Here is a 22,013-nt window from a genome sequence, read left to right on the forward strand (position 1 = left end):
CTTCCCTCCCTTCCCCCTTTCTCCATCCAGTCTAGGCCTCAGCCGCCCCACCCCAGCTCTCCCTCGCCTGGAAGCTGCTCTCCTTTACGGGCCTCTGAGACTGGGGAGAACAGGAAGCAGACCCCTCCAGTGTCCCTTAACATGTAGGGACTTGGTGGGGGGTGACAGGGAGGATGATCTGGATGGTCAATGTAAGGAACTTTCATTACCCAGAGAGGAGCCTCCCAACCCTCAGGCCCTCGAAGGACTCCCCAACCCAACCCTAGAAGGGGATTGGGCCCCATCTCCATCCCTTCCTAAAAGCCCAGCCCTGGCTGCCTCATAAACAGGAAATACCTATTAGCAAGGAGGAGGGAGGGTAGGAGAGACGTCTGGAAAAGAGAGTTGGCTCCCTCCTTTCGGGGTTGGGGGTGGGGGTACCCAGCTGCTCGCTTTTGTTCTTTAAGCTTCAGGGTGGGCTTCAAGAATAGACGCTGGGGACCTGGGTTGGTGTCCCTTCTCTAGAACATGTGACCCAGACTGGGTAGGGGGTCCTCCTCCCCTTTGTTATTTAAGGAGGAATTGATTGTAAAGGTTTCCTTACTCCTGCCCAGAGTCGGCACAGCTGGCTTGACTGGCGGGGTGGTGGTGGTGGTGGAGGGGGAGCTACAGATGTGGAGGCTTAAGTGTTTTATGAGACCCCCCTTTTTTCCACCTTAGCTTTTGCTGAGGGAGCACGAAATGATGGACAGACGCAAAGTCTGGAGGTTGAAAAGAGGGCCTGCCAAGGGTTGAGAACACCCCCGGTGCTTAGGAGAGGGTGGGGGAGGGGAGCTGTGAGCACAGCCACACACTTACTCCAGTATTCCCAGCCACACTGTGTATTCCCCCCATCCCCCCAGTTTTCCCTATCCCCAGCCCCACAGGGGGAATGGGCAGCGGGACTGCAGAGGGACATGACTGAAGCCATGCACACTTATACAAGTTACTTTCTTGACAGCATCTCTTGTCTGTGTCCACCTCCTCCCCACATTCCCCGAGGCAGAGATCAGCTCTAGAGGGAGTAAAGGTAACCTAAAGCAACAGAACCCTGGCCTGGAATTTTGGATACCCAGGTTTTAATTCCAGCTTCACTCCTCACTAGCAAATGACCTGGAACAGCTGACTTCCCCACTCTGGGCTCTAGCTTTACTCTCTGTAATTGGTACCTGCATCTTAAGGTCAAACTAGACAAAGCATGCCCAGTCACACCTAGCCTGATGCCAGCTGTGTCCTCAGTACTTGATAAGTATTACAGCCCCTTTCTGCTTTTTTTGAGGTTACCTGTTATTTCAGGGGTGTCAAGAGTGAGTGGGCAGGATTGGCTGGAGGATTAGAGATAGTGTGGAGGAGAGGGACTACCTGCCATGACTCCCTTCATTCTCAACTGTCCATGTATTTGCCTTCACACAATCCTATGATCACTTATCCCTAAGGCCACTCATTCCAAACAACTAGCTTGGCCAGATTCCATGGTGATCACCAATCACCTGGGTGGACAAAAGGGCTTACAACCCACCCCATAGGGAACTTTGCCTCCTCTTCATCCCATTTTCCCTTTCGCAAGATCACATATGGGGAAGGTGGAGGGTAAGGAAGAAGAAAAAACAGCATTTGTTGAGCATATATGGTGTGGCAGGCACTGTCCTAGGTGTTTCATATCTGAGATCTCATTTACCTTTCATGACAAACTTTGGAAGAACATGCTATTACCTCCCTTGAACAAGTGAGAAAACTGAGGTTTAGACAGGTTAGTAAATCTGAACTTGTCTGTAGAACATTCTTCTCCCTTTTTGCCCACTAACTAGTGAATGCCTCCTTTAAACCTCAGTTCTAGCTTTACCTCCTCTGGGAAGGTACCCCTCCCACTCCCAACCCAGCTGATCTAGTGGTCCTGTTTCCTTTAAGGAAATATCCTTTCTATACTGTGGAATGGAAGATAAGTGTTTTCATGAATGGACAAAAAAGATGTGGTACATATACAATGGAATACTATTCAGCCATAAAAAGAGAATAAATCCTGCCATTTGCAACAGCATGGATTGATCTAGAGGGTATTATGCTCAGTGAAATAAGCCAGGTGGAGAAAGACAAATACCATATGATTTCACTTACTTGTGGAATATAAAAGCAAAACAGGATCAACAAAACAGCATTAGACTCATAGACACTGAGAAGTGACTAGTGGTTCCTACAGAGGAGGGGACTGTTGAACCACTGTGATGTGCATTTGATGAGAAGTGCTCTTCTCCCTTCCTTACTTCTAGTATGGACCAGAGGAGGGAGAAAACATCTTTGAAGCATGTTTGAGAATCATGGTAAAATAGGAAGAGAAGTCACAGATGTCTAGCAGATACACCTGGGTATGGTAGGGAGGCAGTGAGTCTCTATGGAAGGTCTTTAATAATGACAGTGTCCTAGAGGGTGGCAGGCAGTTGATTTGGTTGGATGGATTTGAGCACCTAGTTATTGTGTTTGTTGAGGTGAAATCACATGACACAAATTAGTAACTGTTTTAAAGTGAACAATTCCATGTCATTCCAGTATTTTTAAATACTAGCCATTAGTGCCAGATGGACTGTAGACATGGGATGAAGCAAAGTGGGAGAAATGAGAAGAGGTGAGGTGAGGTAAGTGGAAGGGAAAAGGAGCCCCATAGGGAGGCAGACAGCAGAAGCAACAGACTACGCTTGCTCCAGGAGAGGTGGGCTCCCTGCTTCTCCCAGCATCTAGAACCTGTCCATTCAAGTCCTTCTCTTGACCTTGACTTTCTCTATTTTCTCCCACATCTCTCTTACCTCTGAAACTCCCTAAAATGCTTATTGGTATTGCTCTTTCTTTCAAGGACGAATCTTTTTTTCCACCGAGATAGTTGGTAATATATGTCTTATTGATGGTTGCATCCCCAGCACTTAATAGGGTGCTCAGCACCTTGCATGTGTCCTATAACATTTGTTGAATGATTTTAAGATTTCTGATAGGATTTCTCTTTCCCTGCCCCAACACATGACTCCTCCCTATTTTGTCCATTTACCAACATTATTACCATCACTGTTTGCCACCACTTTTCCTTTTTCTTCCAAAACAGTTTCTGAAAGTGTGTAATAAACTCCAGGAAACCTGTTAAATATGTAGAAAGTCCCACCCTCAGATGGAAGAAATCTCATCTCTGGAGGAGGAGAGGGAATCTACATTCTAAAGACAGTCCCCAGGTGATTGTTATGCAGGCCAATGTCTAGGAATAGTTCTTTTTTCTAAAGGGGTCCCTGACTCTCAGAACATTCCCATCAAGTGGATGGAACCTGTGCATCTCTCTTTCCATAAACGACTGTTTAGTACAGTGGAGGACATATCTTATAGGGACCAGGGGGCCAAAGAGAACAATAAACCACTTATTGTGTGCCCCTGGGAAAAAGATTTAGCCCTTTCTTAGCCTCAATTGTTTCCTCAGTAGAATGGGATAATAATCCCTGATTTTCTAACTCTTCCAGGGATATTGTAAGTGGGCCCTGATATGTGACAGCAAGGTGAGGGCTGTAAACCATTCAATCTCAATGGGTTGTTTGGGGCTAAAAACAAAGCACTAAAAGGGATATTGCCTGAAGGGTTGCAGCTCCCTGGTAGAATAATGGCAATCAAGGTATATTATCTATTGTTGTATAACAAGTTACTCTTACATTTAGACTTTTAACAAACTTTTATTATCCCACAGTTTCTGAGGGTCAGAAATCCTGGCCTGGCTTAGAGGGTAGTTATAGTTCTGTCTCAGGGTCTCTGACAAGTTTGTAGTCAGTGGATGTCCAGGACTGCAGTCCCTCAAGGTTTGATTGGGTTGGACAATCTGTTTCCAAGTTCGTTCTCATTGGTAGGTCTCAGTTTTTCAATGGCTGGTGGACAGAGGCTTCAGTTTTTTGCCAACAGTGCTCTCCATAAGACTGCTCACAACTGGCACATTGCTTTCACTAGACTAAAAGATCTGAGGGATATATATAGAGAAAAAGAGAAATGGAGAGAGAGTGTGTGTGTGCAAGAGCACCTAGGCTGAAAACCTGTCTTTTTATAACCTAATCTTGGAAATGGTACAGCATCACTTTGCCTTATATTATTGGTCACACAGACCAACCCTGGTACAACATGGAAGGAAACTACAAAAGTGTGCTAATAACAGGAGGCAGAGATTATTGGGGACTATCCTGGGAGTTTCTGACCACATCAGGTCTGGCCCTCAGTGAGGCAGTTCTGGAGATTCAATGTAGAGAATCAGAGAATCAGAATCCATCAAATTTAGGAGACTGACTCACCCAAATTAAATACACATGAAACATTATTTTGGAACTATTCTTCTTTTCTAGAATTCTTTAGTAAACTGGTCTTCTATTTGAACGCAACCAAAGTATTACCACTTCAGAGCCTGTGCACTGGCTGTTCTTACACAGGATACTCTTTGAAGGGTTAGGTGTTTGTGATTCAGGTCTTGATTTCAGATATCTCCTCCTCAGAGACCCTAACCTGGTCACACCATATAAAATTGTTCCGTCTTACCTTTTACACTCTCCATCTGTTTTCTTCTCTGTTACCACTATGGTTCTCTGAAATTATTTTGACTCTTTGTTTACTTGGAGGTTGTCTCCCATTAGAATGTGAGTTTCGTTATGGAAAGTTTGTTGACTGTTTTTTGTTATCTCCAGTGCCTCAAACAGTGCCTGACACATAGTAGGTACTCAATAAATAAATCAGAATGCTGATTTGTTAATTCACACTGGGATAGATGTCATGTGATCTGGGCATTTTGTTCCACTTGATCAATACATCTTTTCTCCATAGGAAACTACATGACATAAGATGTCTGTTATAATCAGATGAGTCTTTGTTGAGCACAGAGTCAGGCACCAACACATGATTAGAGGTTCCCAATTGGAGGTAGACTATGTCTCTTGAGTTCTTCCTTCATGGCCCTTAGAAATGCACCTGCCAAGGAAACTAATAACCACGATAACTCCATCTAGATGGCACTGGAGACCCGGAGATATAGTCTTACCATTTTGAGTAGATACCACTTAGATGCTATATTTAGATGCATAGATTGTTTCTTCAGATGCTGAATAAAGCAAAAAATGGCATAACTTTCTGCTTTCTTTAACATTAACCTTTTCCCCAAGCCTAATCACCATAGTAATGACCATAATTAGAGCTCAAATCATCATCATCTACAGAGCATCTCTTAAAGTATGTTTCTTCAACAGAGGAAGAATTGTGCTGTCCTGCATTGGTGCTTACTGATTTCTCATAGGCAAATTATTTCTAAGTTCATTGGAAATAAACTTTATTGTTGCCCTCCTTTGATTATTTTATAGAGAAAATTGTGAACGGATTCAGTTTCTGAATTTGTGGCTTCCAAAGCCTACTTGGGAAGACAAAACTAATTCATATGAAAGACTAAGAACTGCAAGGAGGTTGTATTAGTCTATCCAGGCTGCCACGAGTGGCTTACGAAAAGTGGCTTAAACAAAAATTTTGTTTGTCACAGCTCTGGAGACTTGAAGAGAAGCAAGGCTGGTTTCTAGTGAAACCTCTTTACCTGGTTTGCCAGTGTGTTCTTCTGCTGATACCAGCCCTATTGGATTGGGCACCCACTTTGATGATGTCATCTAACCTTAATTACCTCCTTAAAGGTAATTAAGTCACTAAATACAGTCATATTGGAGGTGGAGCCCTTCAACATAGGAATTTTGCGGGGGTGGGGTGGGGGTGGGGTGGGAGGTGGGAGGGGTTTAGGGTGTGTGGGGGTGGAGTGTGTCTATGGTGGTGGGGGATGCACAATTCAGTCCATACAGAGGTCCTCTACTCTTATGAATTTTTTTGTGGGAATATATAACTTGCTGAAGGAAATTTGTCATTATGCATCACAATTTCAAATGCATATATCCTTTAACTCAGCAATCTCATTTCAAGGAAACTATTCCATAGAGTGTACAAAAGTGCAAAAATACATGTACACATGTGCAAGAATGTTACTGTAACTTAACTTGTAATAGTAAGAAACTGGAAATAAATATGATTTAAATAATGATATATTCCTATAATGGAATTGATGCCCTTTAAGATCTCAGTAACTATTTGATTAAGGAATGGACTAACATATTGTTTCATGAAAAAAGGCAAGTTGTAGAACCATACATATAGAATGGTCCCATTTTTGAACAAAGAAAAGACCAACGTGTGTCCCTACACATTTTTTTTGACATCGTTCATGTACTTGAACAACATTATGGTTACTAGACTCCCCCTATTATCAAGTCCCCCCCACATACCCCATTACAGTCACTGTCTATCAGTGTAGTAAGATGCTATAGAATCATTACTTGTCTTCTCTGTATATACTGCCTTCCCCATGTCCGGTGCCACCCCCCTACATTATGCCTACACATTTTTATATGCATAGAAAAAGTGTAGATGAATACACACCAAAGTGGCAAGGGATAAATCTGGGGAGTAGAACTGGAATTTGCAAGCCAAGTACACCTTTTGCTTTACATAGTTTTGTACTCTCTGAAATTATTTCTAAACTTTTTAAATAAACCTTTTTAAAAAATAGGAAAACAATCTGAAGTAGCTTCTAAATGGCAAACCAGTGTATAGTAAACAGAGTGACACACTGTAGAAATGCAGAAAGGGATCACAGCTGGCAGGGATGACCAAAAAAGGCTTTCTTGGGTAAAATAGGGCATGAAAAATTTTTTGAGGTGTGAGTATTCCATACAGAAAAACAGAGGCAGGAGAACACTTGTCTTTGGAGGACAGCAAAGTCATCTGCAGCAGCGGGAAATAAATTTGGTAAATGAGGCGCCAAAGGGAGTTTCTGGTAACCCAGAAAGATGTCGGGATTGTTGTGTTTGAAGATTAAACTCTACAAACTTCCAGTTATAAGATAAATAACTACTAGGGCTGTAATGTGCATGATGGCATAGTTCTTAAGAAAGTAATTCCTATGAATTCTCCTCACAAGGAGACAAAAATTTTCTTTTTTTTATTTTTATTGTTTCTATATGAGAAGACAGATGTTAGCTGAGCCTATATGATAATCATTTCACAATAAAGGTAAATCAAACCATCATGCTGTATGCCTTAAACTTATGCACTGATACATTAGTTGAGAGTTAGCGCCTTGAGTGCGGGTGCCCACTAGGGGTGCTGTCTCAAAACACTGGCTCACTAGGACTGAAGTGAAGGGAACGTACAGCAGGTGAACGTCAAAGAACGTACAGCAGGCGTTCAGACAGCTGGACAAATTAGAAAAATAAAAAGATGCCCAAATATTAACGCTCCTCTTACTACTTTGCGCTCCCCAAAAAGGTCCCCCAACACAACACAAAACTAAGCATTACAGTATGCCTATACCACGTGTCACTCAGACTCCACTTAAAGCGACTACTACTCCCAGGCTCCCTCGCTAAGCCAGGGCCCTCTTCCTGGGCGCAAGGTGGGAAAGAGGGGCGGGAGTAGGGGGTGGGTTGGGGTGTCTCGCCCCACCGCCTTCTGGGATCTGTAGTTTTGCAGTGTATTTTGGGAGTTGTCGTTCCCTCCCACTATCGGCTGGGCGAGGCGGCACAGGCGATCAGAGCTGCGCTGGGTGTTTAGGGGCCAAGATGGCGGCGCGCCGGGGACGGAGAGATGGAGTCGCGCCGTCTCCGAGTGGGGGCTCTGGCCCGGACCCTGGCGGTGGAGTCCGCGGCAGCACTTGGGGTAATCGAAGCCAAGCGCCGTTTGGGAATGTGGGCGCTGTGAGCAGCGAGGAGCAGGTGAGAGGCTGGCGGGCGGCCCGCGGCCGGCAGCAAAGCGGCGTTTGCCGGGCGGTGACACGTGGACGCCACAGGAAAGGGAGGAAGCGGCTCGGGAGTCGATGCCGAGTGGCTGCGGGAGACGGGTTGGGCTGAGTGGACTGGGGCCGTTTGGAGAAAGACGGGCAGAGGCGGGGTCTCTGAGTCCATTCCTCCCGAACGCTAGAAGAGCAGAGCTGGGTGTCTGAAACATGGCCCGTAGCGGTGGGTCAGAGATTCGAACTTGGAGTCGAGGGCTAAGACCTCCCTCTAAGGATGGTGAGTCGGGGTGCCCCTAGCCCCGCGCCGCAGTGCCTTTTCGGAGCCACGTGGAGTGGGGGGTGCTATTTTCCCGGGAGAAGTTGTCTGTTTCCCTTCCCCCCTCTAGGCGGCCTCGGCACCCACGTGGGTTGGGTTCCTAGTTGGGGGGGCGGGGGGTGGCCCGCGGGCCGTGGGTCCACGTAGGGGCGGGGAGGGGATGTCCACGTGGCTCCCGCCCGGACTGCCTGGGCATCTCTTATCCGTGCTAGAGCCGCACTGCCGGGAACTGGGTGTGTCTCAGCCGGTCCCGCCATCTCCGACCGGGGCTGGGGACCCTGGTCGGGAAGGAAGGCAGGGGCTGCTAGAGTCAAGTTTGCCCAGAGCCGTGGAGTTTTTTCCCTCCTGCTTTGGTGCGTGGCGCCCTTAGCGGATGGTGAAAGACTTTCCAGATGTGCAGGGAGTCTGTACCCTGCGGATGGTGGAGGGTGTTGGGGAGGGTGGAGGGTGTTGGGGAGGGTAGAGGGCTGAGGTTGTGAAGGGCTGTGGAGTGAGCTTGTGGCAGCTTCCGTCTCACTGGCTTCTTGGTGGGTTGTGAGTCACGGGCACTGTCATTTTGGTTGCCTGCAGTCCTGCCTCCTTTGGGATTCAAGGGGCAAGGGGAGTGTCAGCATATACATGAGATAAGTTTAAGGGAAAGGGAATCCTCCTTTCCTCGCCTTTTCCTGCAGTGTCTCTTTTGAGGAGGAGGTTAAGGCCTGCTCCTGTGAACTGACACATACAAATTGAGGTGGCCTGTTAATTTAAGGCTCTCGAATTTTGCTGGAGGTCGGGAAAGTTGGAGGTAATTTGAGAACTATTCAGCACTAGTTGAACATTTATTGGATGGGGGTATTTTTTCTGTCAGATTCTTTTTTCTTGGCCTTCAGTTCTTCATACTTAAAAAGTGTTAGGGTCCCACCCTTCCCCAGAGGACTTCTTAAAAGTTTACATGCAGAGTGAGGTGGGCAGGACAAAGTTTGAACTGTTGTCTCTTTGAAGCAATTAAGCTAAGCTGAGTCCTTGAAAGCTTTTTTTTTTCTTCTTCAGATTTTCTTCTCTATGTAGGAGTTGGGCTACGGCTGCAGGTAATGTCAGTTCCAGCAGACCAATCCACCAGGTCCTTGCCCAAGGAAGAGTGGCTTCTGGGCCTAACCTGGGAGCTGCCCACCTCCTTTTCCTTTTTTTTTATCCCCTCAGAGTCACATCTGTGGGGCTCGTGCTTGCCCACCCCTTGGGGTAGAAGCAGAAAGGATCCATGATCCAGCTGTAATCCAAATTACGTGGTCATTTGGGTTAGAGAGAGTCTCAGGGAGAGACAGGTTCCACTTCTGCCCCCCACCATATGCATACACACAAAGATAGGTATGTGAAAGCTAGTCAGGCAACTAGCTATGTATTGAGATACCATTATGTTCAGACACAGGGAATACTGTGGTAAACCACACATAGTCCCTGTCCTGCAGGATCTTGTTTTTATCAGGATAGATGGACAATAAGTAATGAGTTATACAACAGGAAAGTGTGGCATATTTCATACTGTATAATCAACAGTAGTAATGTACTTTGCAGAGTCTAGGAAGGGACATTTTAAGCTGAGACTTGAAGGCCGTGTGTGTGTATTGGAGCTTTCATGAGAGAGAATAGTATGTGAAAGCCTTGGGATGGGAGAGAACAGTATATTGGAGAAACCTGTATGGCTGGTGTGTAGAAAGACAGAGTGGTTAGAGAGGACAGAGTGGAGCAGAAGTCTGGTGGGGAAGACCAGGACTCTTGTAAGCCATGTTAAGGAGTTTAAACCTAATGCAAAGAGCAGTAAGATGCCATTGGAAGGGATTAAGGAGGGTCTTGGGAAGTGATCAGATGTTTATTTTTAAAACCTTGTAATTGGTTTTGAACTCTGCAGGCATAGGACTGGTGTGGTGGATTCAGTTGGGGAGGTATTTGAAGTTAGATGGCTGGCTCACTGTTAGCCTGAGGTTAGCCCCTAGATGATCTTGGTACTCTGGGAGCTGTGCTGTTTGGGGATTGAGAATGGGTGAGGCCAGTTGAAAATACTGGGGCTCTAGTACCTGCCTGATGGAGATGATGATGAGCGAGTGGTTCATAGAGTTGGGCATTGTGAGAGTCGCCTAGTGTCTGGGCCAGGTAGGGGGCAGGGCAAGTTGAGATGCAACCTCCTTTGCTCACCCAAGAGGGTTGCTGAGCCAGGTGCTATCCAGCTGCTGGTTTTAATTACAGGATTGTGCAGACCTGGGAGGAGTTAGTGCCTAAAACCTGCCACCTTCCACTTCATCTCTGGGCCTGGCCTCCTACAGTGTACCACCAATCTAGCCTTTCCTTTCCCTGGGTATTGGAACTCCTCAGTTTCGTTAGGAGGGTGGGTTTGGGGGTGTGGTTACCTGTTGATTTTTTTTTCTTCTTTTGCTCTTGGAAGAGGTGTAGAGTTTCCCTTTGCTGAAGAAGGGCAGTGGGGAGCTGGCTTGTCCGTGCTCTGTTCTCTGGCCTTTGCATCATTTGTTTCCTGTAGTGGAGAAACCTGTGGCACTGGCCTCTGGCCTTGCTAGTCCCACTCCAGCCACTTTTGGCAGTGCCCACACCCACACGCTTGACAGGCCTGGGCAGGGTGGCTCCTTGTCTGACAAGGCCGAAGATGTTGCTACTTCTCAAGGAAGTGGTGGGGTGGGGCTTTTCCATTTACAGAATCATGCTCTCTCTTTTACTTTCACCTGGTAGTGGTAGGGAAGAGCCTTTTCCCCTGGGATTACCACGCAGAGGTTGGGTGGCACACTAGAGATCCTTTGAAATGAAACTGTGAAGTAAGTGTGAATATAAACTGTGTATAAGACACAGTGCTAGGCATCATGGATAACCAGGAAGTATAAGCACAGTTTAAACCCTTTGAAGAGCCAAAACGAATATAATCTAATAGACTTTCAAGGGTTATTTGCCCAAAGGAACTTAGAATATAGTTTTAGTAATGATACAAGGAATGTTGTGGGGTGGGGATGTGATTATAGAAAAGCAAGTGATACAGAAATGTCTGAGTTCAGCCATCTGAGGAGGGATCAGCATGGGTTGGGGAAACCTGAGGTGTCTTCTTGAAGAAGGTAGGATTTGAGCTAAGCAGAGAAGAGAAGCCTAAGCAGGATTTGAAGGAGGTAAGGTAGTTGTAGCTGAAATTGCCTCCTTTCTGACCACCTTTCTCATAGTATACCCCTCAGACTCTGCCATCACCACTTCAGCAGACAACTCTTCAGAACAATCTCAATCTTTTTGATGTTTTTATTCCCTAGATCAATAATATGTGGCTCCAGTTGTTTTTGGATGGAGTCCAAACTTCTTTTTGCCCAGGTCTTGAACATTGCTATCTTGGTCAGGGCTTTGGTTCATGGGTTGTACTTCTCTCTGCCTAGCAAGTCCAGAGGTTTGGCTGTGGTGGGGCTTCTGCTGAGTCTGGGACTATTGGTGAGGACTGGGCACCTAGTTTACAGAGCATATTAACCAGCTTTTCCAGAGGGCCCATGCCTTGTGGCTGTCATGATGCCTTTCTGACCTTTGCCCCAGGTACTGCTCCATGAAGAAGGGGATGATTCTGGCTTTGTCAGTCTATCTCGGCTGGGCCCCTGCCTGAAGGACAAGGATTTGGAGATGGAGGAGCTGATGCTGCAGGATGAAACACTGCTGGGGACCATGCAGAGCTACATGGATGCCTCCCTCATCTCCCTCATTGAGGATTTTGGGAGCCTTGGAGAGGTGAGCTGGGACTGGGCTTGGAGGCCTTTAGGCAGGAATTTTACATAGCAGGCTATGGCTCAGTGGTTGTGTTCTCCCAGAACCTTGACTCCTGAGTCCTTGAAGTGTTTTTTGTCTCTAGGTGAGAGTTGGGCTGCTAGATTACATTGCACGGAAGGGTGCTGCTGTTGCAGACCTGGACTATCGTCTGAGACTTTCTCCCTGCTTGAGCCCCTGACTTATATGTTCAGAGGGGTCTGATCTCTGTTTTGAGCCCAATTCCAGCCTAGCTAAAGGTTGTCTGCTGAGCACCCCACATCTTACCTGAAGGTGGAAGCAGTGTGTGAAACAGAAGCTTAAGATTCAATTCTGACAGGTCTCCTTTGACACCAGGGTGGTGGATTGTTGTAAACGAGATTGGAGCCTATGCTTCCTGATACTCAGGTCTCTCTCTGGCAAATTGAGCTTAACTAAGTCTGGGAGACTGATTCTCTTGGCATCCAGCCCTTCTCAGTAGCCCACTAAATCAGTAGGGATGCTGGTGGTACCTTCCCATTGTCTTTCTGGAGCAGAGCAGGTTATCTCTGGAGGACCAGAATGAAGTGTCGCTGCTCACAGCTCTGACGGAGATTTTGGACAATGCAGATTCTGAGAACCTGTCTCCATTTGACAGCATTCCTGACTCAGAGCTTCTTGTGTCACCTCGGGAGGGCGCCTCTGTGAGTGGGAGCAGGGAAAGGGGGTGTGTGGTTGGTGCAAAGGTTAGAACCATGTTTGTGGGCCTACTTTTGGTTCTGAAGCATGAACTCATTTCAGGTGTTTTTCTCTCTCTTAGCTGCACAAGCTGCTCACCCTGTCTCGGACACCACCAGAACGGGACCTTATCACCCCAGTTGACCCACTGGGGCCCAGCACAGGCAGTAGTAGAGTAAGTGGGGTAAGCCTGACCTAGGGAGCTGTAGGGACTCCCAGGAGGGAGGAATATGTGAGGATAGTTGGAAAAATAACATTCCTGGAGGAAACTCCTGTAGCTTCTCTTCTCTCTTGCAGGTTGAGATGTCTCTCTCAGATCCCACTTGGGACTTCACCCCACCCTCCTTCTTGGATACCTCCCCCAAGCTTCCTAGCTGGAGACCCCCAAGATCAAGACCCCGCCGGGGCCAGTCCCCTCCTCCACAGCAGCGTAGTGATGGGGAAGAAGAGGAGGAGGTGGCAGCCAGCTTCAGTGTCCGGCTGCTCGCTGGGGAGCTAGACAGCTCTGTGAGCAGCATCCCAGACTTCCCCATGCACCTGGCCTGCCCGGAGGAGGAAGATAAAACAGCAGCAGCAGAGATGGCAGTGCAGGCAGCTGGTGATGAGAGCATCTCCTCCTTGAGTGAGCTAGTGCGGGCCATGCATCCGTACTGCCTGCCCAGCCTCACCCACCTGACATCATTTGAGGAGGAGCTTCAGGAGCAGCCTGATGATTTGACACTGCCTGAGGATTGTGTGGTGCTGGAGATCGTGGGCCAGGCGGCCACAGCTGGTAATGACCTGGAGATCCCAGTTGTGGTACGACAGATCCCTCCTGGACCCCAGCCTGTGCTCCTGGATGACTCACTAGAGGCCAGGCCAGCCTTGAAGCTGCTCATGCCTACACTAGAGTCGGAAACAGAGCCTCCTGTGCCCAAGGAAGCCCTCTGTCCTGAGAAAGACAAATTGTCACACGATTCAGGGGAAAAGCTGGAGTCAGCCTGCTTGTTGGACCCCAAGGAGGTAATGGAGCCAGTAGTGCCCAAGGGGCCTCAGAACCCACCAGCCAATGTAATGCTGAGTTCCCAGAAAACTCGAAAAAGTGGGAGGAAGAAGAGCAAGGAGCAGCAAGCAGCCTGTGCAGAAGGCTATGCCAGGAGGCTGAGGTCATCCTCTCGTGGGCAGTCCACTGTTGCTGTAGAGGTGACCTCTCAGGCAGGAAACTTGCTGAAGGAGGAACTTCAAAGAGAGGTTGGGCCTCCCTGCGGTAGAGGGAAGCCCCGGGCTTGGGCTCGGTCCTGGGCAGCTGCCTTGGAGAAGCCTAGCTCTGGGAACTTGGAGAGTAGTGTTGGGCAAGCTAGTCCTGCTACAGAGGGTTCTGTAGACTTATATCCCAACCTGGTGGACGCCACCCAAGCCAACCCTGTTCCATCCCATCTCTCACTTGACTCTGCTCAAGCCAAACCCATGCCTCTTGACTCTGTTGAAGCTGATCCCACTGTAGCTGACCCTGTACCTGTTGACACTGCATTGGTTGATCCTGCTTCAGCCAACTTGGAGCTTGTTGACCCTCTCCCAGCAGATCCAGTCCTGATTGGCCCAGTCCTGGCTGACTTGGCAGAAATTGACTCTGCAGTGGTTCCCATCCCAGACGACTTACCACCAATTGACTCTTGTTCCAATGACCTGGTGCCAGGTGACCCTGTTCTAGCTATGTCTAGGCCAACTGATCCCAGACGTGGTGCAGTGTCAACAGCCCTGGAGTCAGAGTCCTTGTATCCCCCTAAGAGCATCCCTGAAGTCAGGGAGGTCATAGGTCCTCTGAAGATGGAAAGTGGTACCAATGCCACAATCCAGGAATCCAGACCTCGGCCTCTTAGCCTATCTGAGTACCGGCGACGAAGGCAGCAGCGCCAAGCAGAGTCAGAAGAGAAGAGTCCCCAGCCCCCGGCTGGGAAGTGGCCCAGCCTCCCAGAGACTCCCACAGGACTAGCAGACATCCCTTGTCTTATCATCCCACCAGCCACAGCCAAGAAGACAGCTCTGCAGAGAAGTCCTGAGGCTCCTTCTGAGGCCTGCTTTGTATCTGTGGGTCCCAGTCCTGCTTCTCCTAGTCCTGAGCCAACTACAAGCAGATCTATGGCTTCAACTTCCACTGAGCAGGTGCCATCCCCAGAGGTGCCATCTCAAGAGATGCCATTGCCAGCGAGACCTCTGCCTTCTGCTGCTGCTGTGCAGTCTATACCCTCCTCAATGCCCGCTGCTCTGCCTTTTCCCCCAAGTGGGCTGGGCATTACTCCCATGCTTCCCCTTCCTGCAAGTGGGCAAGGGGTCCCCAGCCTGCCCCCGCCACCCTTGCAGCCTCCTAGTCTTCCAGTGTCTATGGGGCCAGTGCCACCTGATCCCTATACTCAGTATGCCCCCGTGCCACCCTGGCCTTGTTATCCCCCTGTGTCACCTGGCTATCCTTGCCTGCCCCCTCCTCCAACAGTGCCCCTAGTATCTGGTACTCCTGGCACCTATGCTTTATCCCCCACTTGCAATGTGCCTTGGGTACCCCCTTCTGCCCCAGTCCTACCTTATAGCTCCAGCTGTGCCTATGGGCCCTTGGGATGGGGCCCAGGGTTGCAACATCCTCCATTCTGGCCTACTGTACCCCCACCTCCTTTGCCTCTAGCCTCTGTTGGGAGAGCTGTTCCCCCACCCAAGGTGGAACCCAGTGGGATCCCAGCTGGCTCTCCTGAAAGTGTACTTCCTTTGCTAAAAGCTTCTCCCCTCAGTCTTGGGTCAACTGGCCAGGGAGCTCCACAGATAGAGCCCACAAAGGTGGACGTCAAGCCCATTCCTCCATCTCCCATTCTAAAACACAAGGTGTCTTCTCCAGTGCAAAGCCCCCAGATCAAGGCTTCATCATGTCTGTCTGCTGAGAATGTGGCTGTTGAGGAGCCTGTATCAGAGAGGCTAAAGCCTGACACCCAGGAGAGCAGACCCAGTGAGAAGACCCCCTCTCCTGTTGCCAAGGCTGTTCCCACACCAAGGCAGAGCGCTGTAACCAAGCTGCCTGCTGTCCACCCAGCCCGTCTAAGGAAACTGTCTTTTCTGCCTACCCCACGTACTCGGGGTCCTGAGGATGTGGTGCACGCTTTCATCAGTGAGATTGGTGAGTGCCATACAGTTCAGTTAATGTGATGAAGGGCATAGGTTGGGTGGGGAGTGTCCTCCACAAAACAGGATAAATGACCTTCGAGGGTTGGGAGGGTTCCTGAGAGGCACAGCTCTGACTTGGTTTGATTGCTTCCTGCTTAGTGTTGCTGCCTTGGTTCACTTAGTACAGTGGGCAGGGGGATCCTAAAGGGAGAAGTGAGGTTATGTGGGACTTCCTGGGACCTGTGTAATAAATTGATAGGGGCTGGTTTCCAGTCCTGTGTTACATGCTTCCACAGGAATTGAGGCTTCGGACCTGTCCAGTCTGCTGGAGCAGTTTGAGAAATCAGAAGGTGAGGGAATCTGGGTAACTTTGCTTCACATACCCAGTGATACTTCGTTTGGGCCCAGACCTGTAGTTTAAACTAGGGGAAGGGAGGAGGGGCATTCTCTGCCCCCTAATTGGAACAGGGAGACAGGATTTACTTGTGGTACAACCTAAACCCAGGGAGAGGGTGGTGGTACAGCATGGTGAGAACTGTAGTGAGTAGATGGATGGGGAGACCCAAGAGGGTTGGATTGTTTGGGGACATTCTGGAGGGAGGTAGCTCTTAAGCTGGGCCTTGAAAGAGGATTTCATAGAGTGTATGGGATGAATAAAGGCCAAGTATAGGAAGGATTGTATGTGGTCTATTTGGAAGGCAGTGGACAGCCTCAGCTTTCTTAGTTTAAGGTATGGATCTCAAGGCTGTGGGGGATACATTTTCCTGTTCTCAAGGGGTTTTTGGTCTAATGGGAGAGAAATATGCAGAAATGACTTCCAAATTGGTTAACAGGTATTTATAGTATAAGGCAAAATGTAAAATGATAAGTATAGATCAAGAGTAAAACATGAGACTGGAAAGTTAGGCCATACAGAACCTTGAGTGTTAATTAGCCTTAGAAGTTTGGACTCTGTCTCAGATTCAGTTGGGAGTATAGATGTTTCTGAGCAGAGAAGAGACATGATTAAAAATAGTACCTGGATGCCCACTGAAGGAGAATGGGTTTCTGGGGGAGAGCAGTGGAATATGTAGGCAAAGTGGATTTTCTTCCTTTAGGTCTCAAAGCCAGCCTTTCTGCACCTCCTCAATCTGGAACATCTGGTTGGGCTTTTAACTAGTATGATTTTTTTGCAGCCAAAAAGGAGTGCCCTCCGCCAGCTCCAGCTGACAGTTTGGCTGTAGGAAACTTAGGGTAAGTATGGAGACATGAGTGAGTTACCCTACAGCTGTTGGTCAGCAGCCGGCCGGTGCTCTAGGACTGTCAACTGGATGCCTCTGTTGGAGGGATGTTTAGTCAGCTCTAGAGTCTTTCCTTATTTACCCATCCCCTGCTCAGCCTATCACTACTGGGCACTGTCTTAGTGGCGAGGTAGGAGGATGTGTACCATCCTCTGGCTGATACCATTCTGGGATTCCAGATGTCCTGGAGGTGCCTTTTGTCTTCTGGCAAATCATGCTTTTGGGGATTTCTTCAATTCATTTAACAAACTTGAAACTTGCTCCATATTGGTGATGGTGTAAGATAATATTGGGGAAGATGTTTATGGCTATGGTTCCCCTGAATCCTTGAAGGACACAGGCACCCTGGACCTCCTTGTTCCCTAGTCTTCTAGCTCTGAGAGGCCCTTTTACTTTTCATGGCATGGTACCCCACCTTGTTCTGTCAAGCTTGTTCCCCTCCACGTTGTTTTGGGGTTGGTTTCATTTGGGCAGGCAAGGCTCCTGGCTTGGACAATGTGGGGGTGGGGAAATATTCATAGTCATGGTTGGCCTGCCTCCTGGAATTGGGCAGGGCTGAGTGAAATCCACCCTGCAGTTAGTCACTAAGACCCCTCTAGGGCTGGAGAATGATGATAGGGGCAGCCTGTGCGTCCCAGTCCTCTTTGCACACACCTGCTCCAGTCACTCTGTGAAGAAAGCAGATGCACAAGATGTTGAGGAGGCAACGAACCAGGCTTTGCCTTTTCCCCCCCACCAGCAGCGTTGACACTCCCCAGGAGAAGAGGCCCCTAGACCGGGTACAAGCCCCCGAGCTGGCCAACGTGGCAGGTGGGTTCAGGGTGGGGAACTCTGCCTTTGATTAGTTTATGCAGCCACTGTTTATATGTGTATATAGGGTCCCCTCTGGACTGGGTGTGGTAGGTGTTGGTGATACAGATATCTGATCCTCAACTTTTAGGTTCTCACAGTCTGGGGGCAGATTCGAAAACACATGAGCATGTTGAAAAATTTCTGTCTGTTAAAGAGGCCTATGTGGTTTATAGTGGGGTCTAAAGGGAGACAGTCAGGCAAAGTTTATAAAGAAGGTAATTCCCAAAGTGGATGCTTAAGAAAATCATGGATACCAATCTTGTAGATTTAGGGGACAGGGCCTTCTAGGCAGATGGTGCTGAGTGAACTGAAGAAACAAAAACAGCCTGTAATGTTTTGGGGAATTGTGGATGGTTCACTTTGGCTGGAGTGTAGTGCTTGATCAGAGTGGTGGGTAGAGATAAAGCTGGAGTGGTAAGTAGGTGAGATTGTAGTAACTTTGAATGCCATGTTAAGCTGTTTGGACTTTATTCTGTGTATTGAAGAAGCGATTGAGAAAGCTTTACCAGATTGGTTTTTGGGTATTTCTTCTAGTAGGAATGTACAAGATAGGTGGATGGGTGTGAAGCTCAAGGTAGAATCATCAGCAGGTGATTTACATGACCCTGGGCAAGCTGCAGCCCAAAAGTCAGGCGGTGCTGAGTGGAGGGGGGTGGTTCTAAGAATGGAGAAGTAGACCAGATGGGACCTGGTCACCAGCTAGGTTTGTGCAGTGAGAAGTTGAGGGTTTCAGGAGGACCCTAGTTGGCTGGGTTTATATATTGCTGGTCCCCAAGATGGAGCACTTGGGGGAAGGAGTAGTTGCAACAGTAGGAGAAGCTGGGCTGTTGACCTTTGTTGCTACACTCTGTGAGATAAGGTGGGGGTCTCTGGAGCCTATAATACACAGTGTTTACAAGTATAGAATCAGATCTCATCCTGCTATCTCCATCCTCCCTCCCCTCACAGGGCTCACCCCTCCAGCTACCCCTCCCCACCAGTTATGGAAGCCCCTGGCTGCTGTGTCACTGCTGGCCAAAGCCAAATCTCCTAAGTCCACCGCCCAGGAGGGAACCCTGAAGCCTGAAGGAGTTACAGAGGCCAAACATCCAGCTGCAGCCCGCCTCCAAGAAGGGGTCCATGGTCCTAGTCCAGTCCATGTGGGCTCTGGGGACCATGACTATTGTGTCCGGAGCAGGACTCCCCCGAAAAAGACTCCTGCCCTAGTCATTCCAGAGGTGGGCTCCCGATGGAACGTCAAACGCCATCAGGATATCACCATCAAACCTGTCTTGTCCCTGGGCCCAGGCACCCCCCTGCCGCCACACACAGCTGCCTCCCAGGAGCCACTTGATCACAGGACTAGTAATAAGCAGGCAGATCCCCCAACCTCTTGTCTTGCCCCATCCACCTTGCTGTCCCCTGAGGCCTCGCCATCCCGGAATGACACGAACACTAGGACTCCCCGTGAGCCCTCAGCCAAGCAGCGGTCAGTACGCTGTTATCGGAAAGCCTGCAGGTCTGCCAGTCCCCCAAGCCATGGCTGGCAGGGCTGCCGGGGCCGCAGCAGCCGTTCTGTCAGCTCTGGGTCCAACCGGACCAGTGAAGCATCTTCCTCATCCTCGTCGTCGTCTTCCTCATCCCGGTCCCGGTCCAGGTCCCTCTCTCCCCCACACAAGAGATGGCGAAGGTGAGCTCTGATGGCCTGTTAGATCTTCTCCACTTGGGAAGTTCACATAACCTCCTCTGGTTTACTGTGAGAGCTTTTGCTCATTGAATTTGATACTAGGTATTCTGTCTTTGACTTTTGTCATCTTCCCCTTTCCTGGATTGAAGGAGGCAAGCTGTGAGAAGATAGCTTCCATACCCTGTTGGACTTTGGGGTATCCCTGAGGTTTCCTGCTTCTTGAGACGTGCCTTGGGGAGACTATTAGGGTTTGGTCTTGATCATGTTGATTCCTTCACATACTGTATCAGTTCTCATTTCTGGTATTTTCCTGATGGTATGTGGGAAGATGGGATAGTGGGTTATTAATGGCAGTCCTTCCTTTAATCATCTGTTGAGGGAAGAGTCTGGGTAGTTCCTTTGGTTGTCACTGTGGCCTCATCTGTTTTCTGGCAGTACCTTTCTGTCAGTAACAGACCCAAAATTTCCCACTTAATGAATGAAGAATTCTTGGTTTTTGATGATGCATATCTTCAGAAATGGCCCCGACTACAGGTCTAGTACAGTCCTCTCCCCTTTATGTTGTGGTCACAGCACTCATGAGACATGTTAGGGGGCAGGAACCCAGAGACCCAGGCCTGGCCCTGTCAGCTAGTTGTAAGACCTAGAACCCAGTCTCTTATCTCTCTGAGTTTCCATTTTTCTTCTTTCTCGTTTGTTAAATATTTTTCAGTTTTTAATTGCATAATTAAATACGATCTGTGCCAAAAATAATCTAAACCATTCCAGATATATCTAAAGTTCATGAGGGCCTCAGTTTGGTCACCTGTGAAGCATTCTTCTAGACTTCTACTCTGCTTTGGCTTTGTTTCCTGTGCTTCCTGACAGGGAAGTGGGGCTGGGGCCAGGGTGAGGTAAGTAGAGTATACCTGCACTACTCCCAGCATTCCTGTGTGCCACTTTTTTCTCCAGGTCCAGCTGCAGTTCCTCTGGACGTTCCCGAAGATGCTCTTCCTCTTCCTCATCATCTTCCTCCTCATCTTCCTCATCTTCATCCAGTTCCCGAAGCCGGTCCCGTTCACTGTCCCCACGCAGGAGAAGTGACAGGAGGCGGCGGTGAGCTTATGTTAAGGGAGTCAGTGCATGTGGGAGGCAAGTGCCTGAGGGTTCTGTGACTTGAGCTGTCTAATGGCTGGGGGACTGAAGGCACCTTCTTCTCTTGTCAGGTACAGCTCTTACCGTTCACATGACCAGTACCAAAGGCAGAGAGTGCTGCAGAAGGAGCGTGCAATAGTGAGTAGAGGAGCAGGTCTTGGGTTGAGGAGCCTGCCCCTGAGCCACAAGCTTAGTTTAGCGCCATCTGTAGCTATGGCCCTGGCTCATGATGTGTCAATTTCCCTTGACCTAACTAATGTATAGGAAGAGAGAAGAGTGGTCTTCATTGGGAAGATACCTGGCCGCATGACGCGGTCAGAGCTGAAACAGAGGTTCTCTGTTTTTGGAGAGATTGAGGAGTGCACCATCCACTTCCGTGTCCAAGGGTAAGCTGGGACCTTAAGGCCATGATGTCTTTTCTGTCCCATTTGTCGGCCTTGATGCTTCTTTGTCTTACTCCCTTGATCTGGTGTGCTGGGCAATGTAGGACACCCTCATTTCTACGGTCAAGAGAGTTGGCTGTTTAGGGAATGATAAGAACCACCCCAGTCTCTCTTTGTACTCTGGAGCTATCTCTTCTCTGTGGCATGTGCCCAAGTAGCCATCCCACTTTCTAACTCACTCTCCCCACCAGTGACAACTATGGCTTCGTCACTTACCGCTATGCAGAGGAGGCATTTGCAGCTATTGAGAGTGGCCACAAGCTGAGACAGGCGGATGAACAGCCCTTTGATCTCTGCTTTGGGGGCCGCAGGCAGTTCTGCAAGAGAAGCTATTCTGATCTTGGTGAGTGGAGGGAGGCCCTGAAGCCTTGGTATATTTCATATCCTCCCAAGAAGGGCTCCCAAAGTTTTGAGAGTGGGGCTTTTAAGAGAGTCTCTGGGGGGGCCCATCCTCTGACATGAACTTAAGGGGTGGGATGAGAAGAAATGGGGGCTGTCTTGTCTTTTCCACTTAAAATCAGTTAGCTTCATCCATTATTGGGGTGGGAGGTGGCTGGCTATTTGAGGACCCTCTCGTTGGGAAGGGTGATCTGAGACCTTGATGTCTGTCTTATCTGTCTGTCTCTACCTTTATAGACTCCAACCGGGAAGACTTTGACCCTGCCCCTGTAAAGAGTAAATTTGATTCTCTTGACTTTGACACATTGTTGAAACAGGCCCAGAAGAACCTCAGGAGGTAACCCTGGGCCCTTCTCCCCATCCCCCTTGTGTTTGGAGGCACCCAACCTCCTCCATTCCCCTCCCCCACTTTAGGGGAGAGAGCTGCTAGTGAGGAGATGACTGTTTTATAAAGAAATGGAAAAAAGTGAAATAAAAAATGTGTTAAATCAGA

General features: G+C 48.7%; 1 protein-coding gene across 6 annotated transcripts; it reads left to right on the top strand.

Moving 5' to 3' along the window:
• The first annotated feature begins 7,614 nt into the window (after positions 1 to 7,614).
• On the top strand, positions 7,615 to 22,013 carry PPRC1 (PPARG related coactivator 1). Of its 6 annotated transcripts, none has more exons than XM_057506248.1 (14): positions 7,619 to 7,817; positions 11,700 to 11,888; positions 12,440 to 12,586; positions 12,703 to 12,804; positions 12,918 to 15,759; positions 16,043 to 16,096; positions 16,922 to 16,979; positions 17,766 to 17,836; positions 18,827 to 19,547; positions 20,496 to 20,639; positions 20,750 to 20,816; positions 20,943 to 21,064; positions 21,313 to 21,464; positions 21,758 to 22,013. In XM_057506248.1, the coding sequence occupies exons 1-14, from the start codon at positions 7,665 to 7,667 to the stop codon at positions 21,859 to 21,861; spliced, it is 4,926 nt and encodes a 1,641-aa protein (XP_057362231.1). In that variant the 5' UTR covers positions 7,619 to 7,664; the 3' UTR covers positions 21,862 to 22,013. The 6 variants fall into 6 exon arrangements, 5 of the variants coding, with proteins under 5 accessions (XP_057362235.1, XP_057362231.1, XP_057362232.1 ...); XM_057506249.1 differs by having other exon boundaries at positions 17,769 to 17,836; XM_057506250.1 differs by having other exon boundaries at positions 12,703 to 12,795.

The sequence above is a fragment of the Manis pentadactyla genome, chromosome 8 (assembly GCF_030020395.1).
Source record: "Manis pentadactyla isolate mManPen7 chromosome 8, mManPen7.hap1, whole genome shotgun sequence".
In the NCBI taxonomy this organism is placed as follows: domain Eukaryota; kingdom Metazoa; phylum Chordata; class Mammalia; order Pholidota; family Manidae; genus Manis; species Manis pentadactyla.

Excerpts from the sequence above, each read along its gene's own strand:
- PPRC1 (XM_057506248.1), top strand. The coding sequence starts at position 7,665 with ATGGCGGCGCGCCGGGGACGGAGAGATGGAGTCGCGCCGTCTCCGAGT. Across the intron at positions 12,587-12,702 it reads CACCTCGGGAGGGCGCCTCT|CTGCACAAGCTGCTCACCCT; the intron begins GTGAGTGGGAGC and ends TCTCTCTCTTAG. Across the intron at positions 20,817-20,942 it reads TGCAGAAGGAGCGTGCAATA|GAAGAGAGAAGAGTGGTCTT; the intron begins GTGAGTAGAGGA and ends ACTAATGTATAG.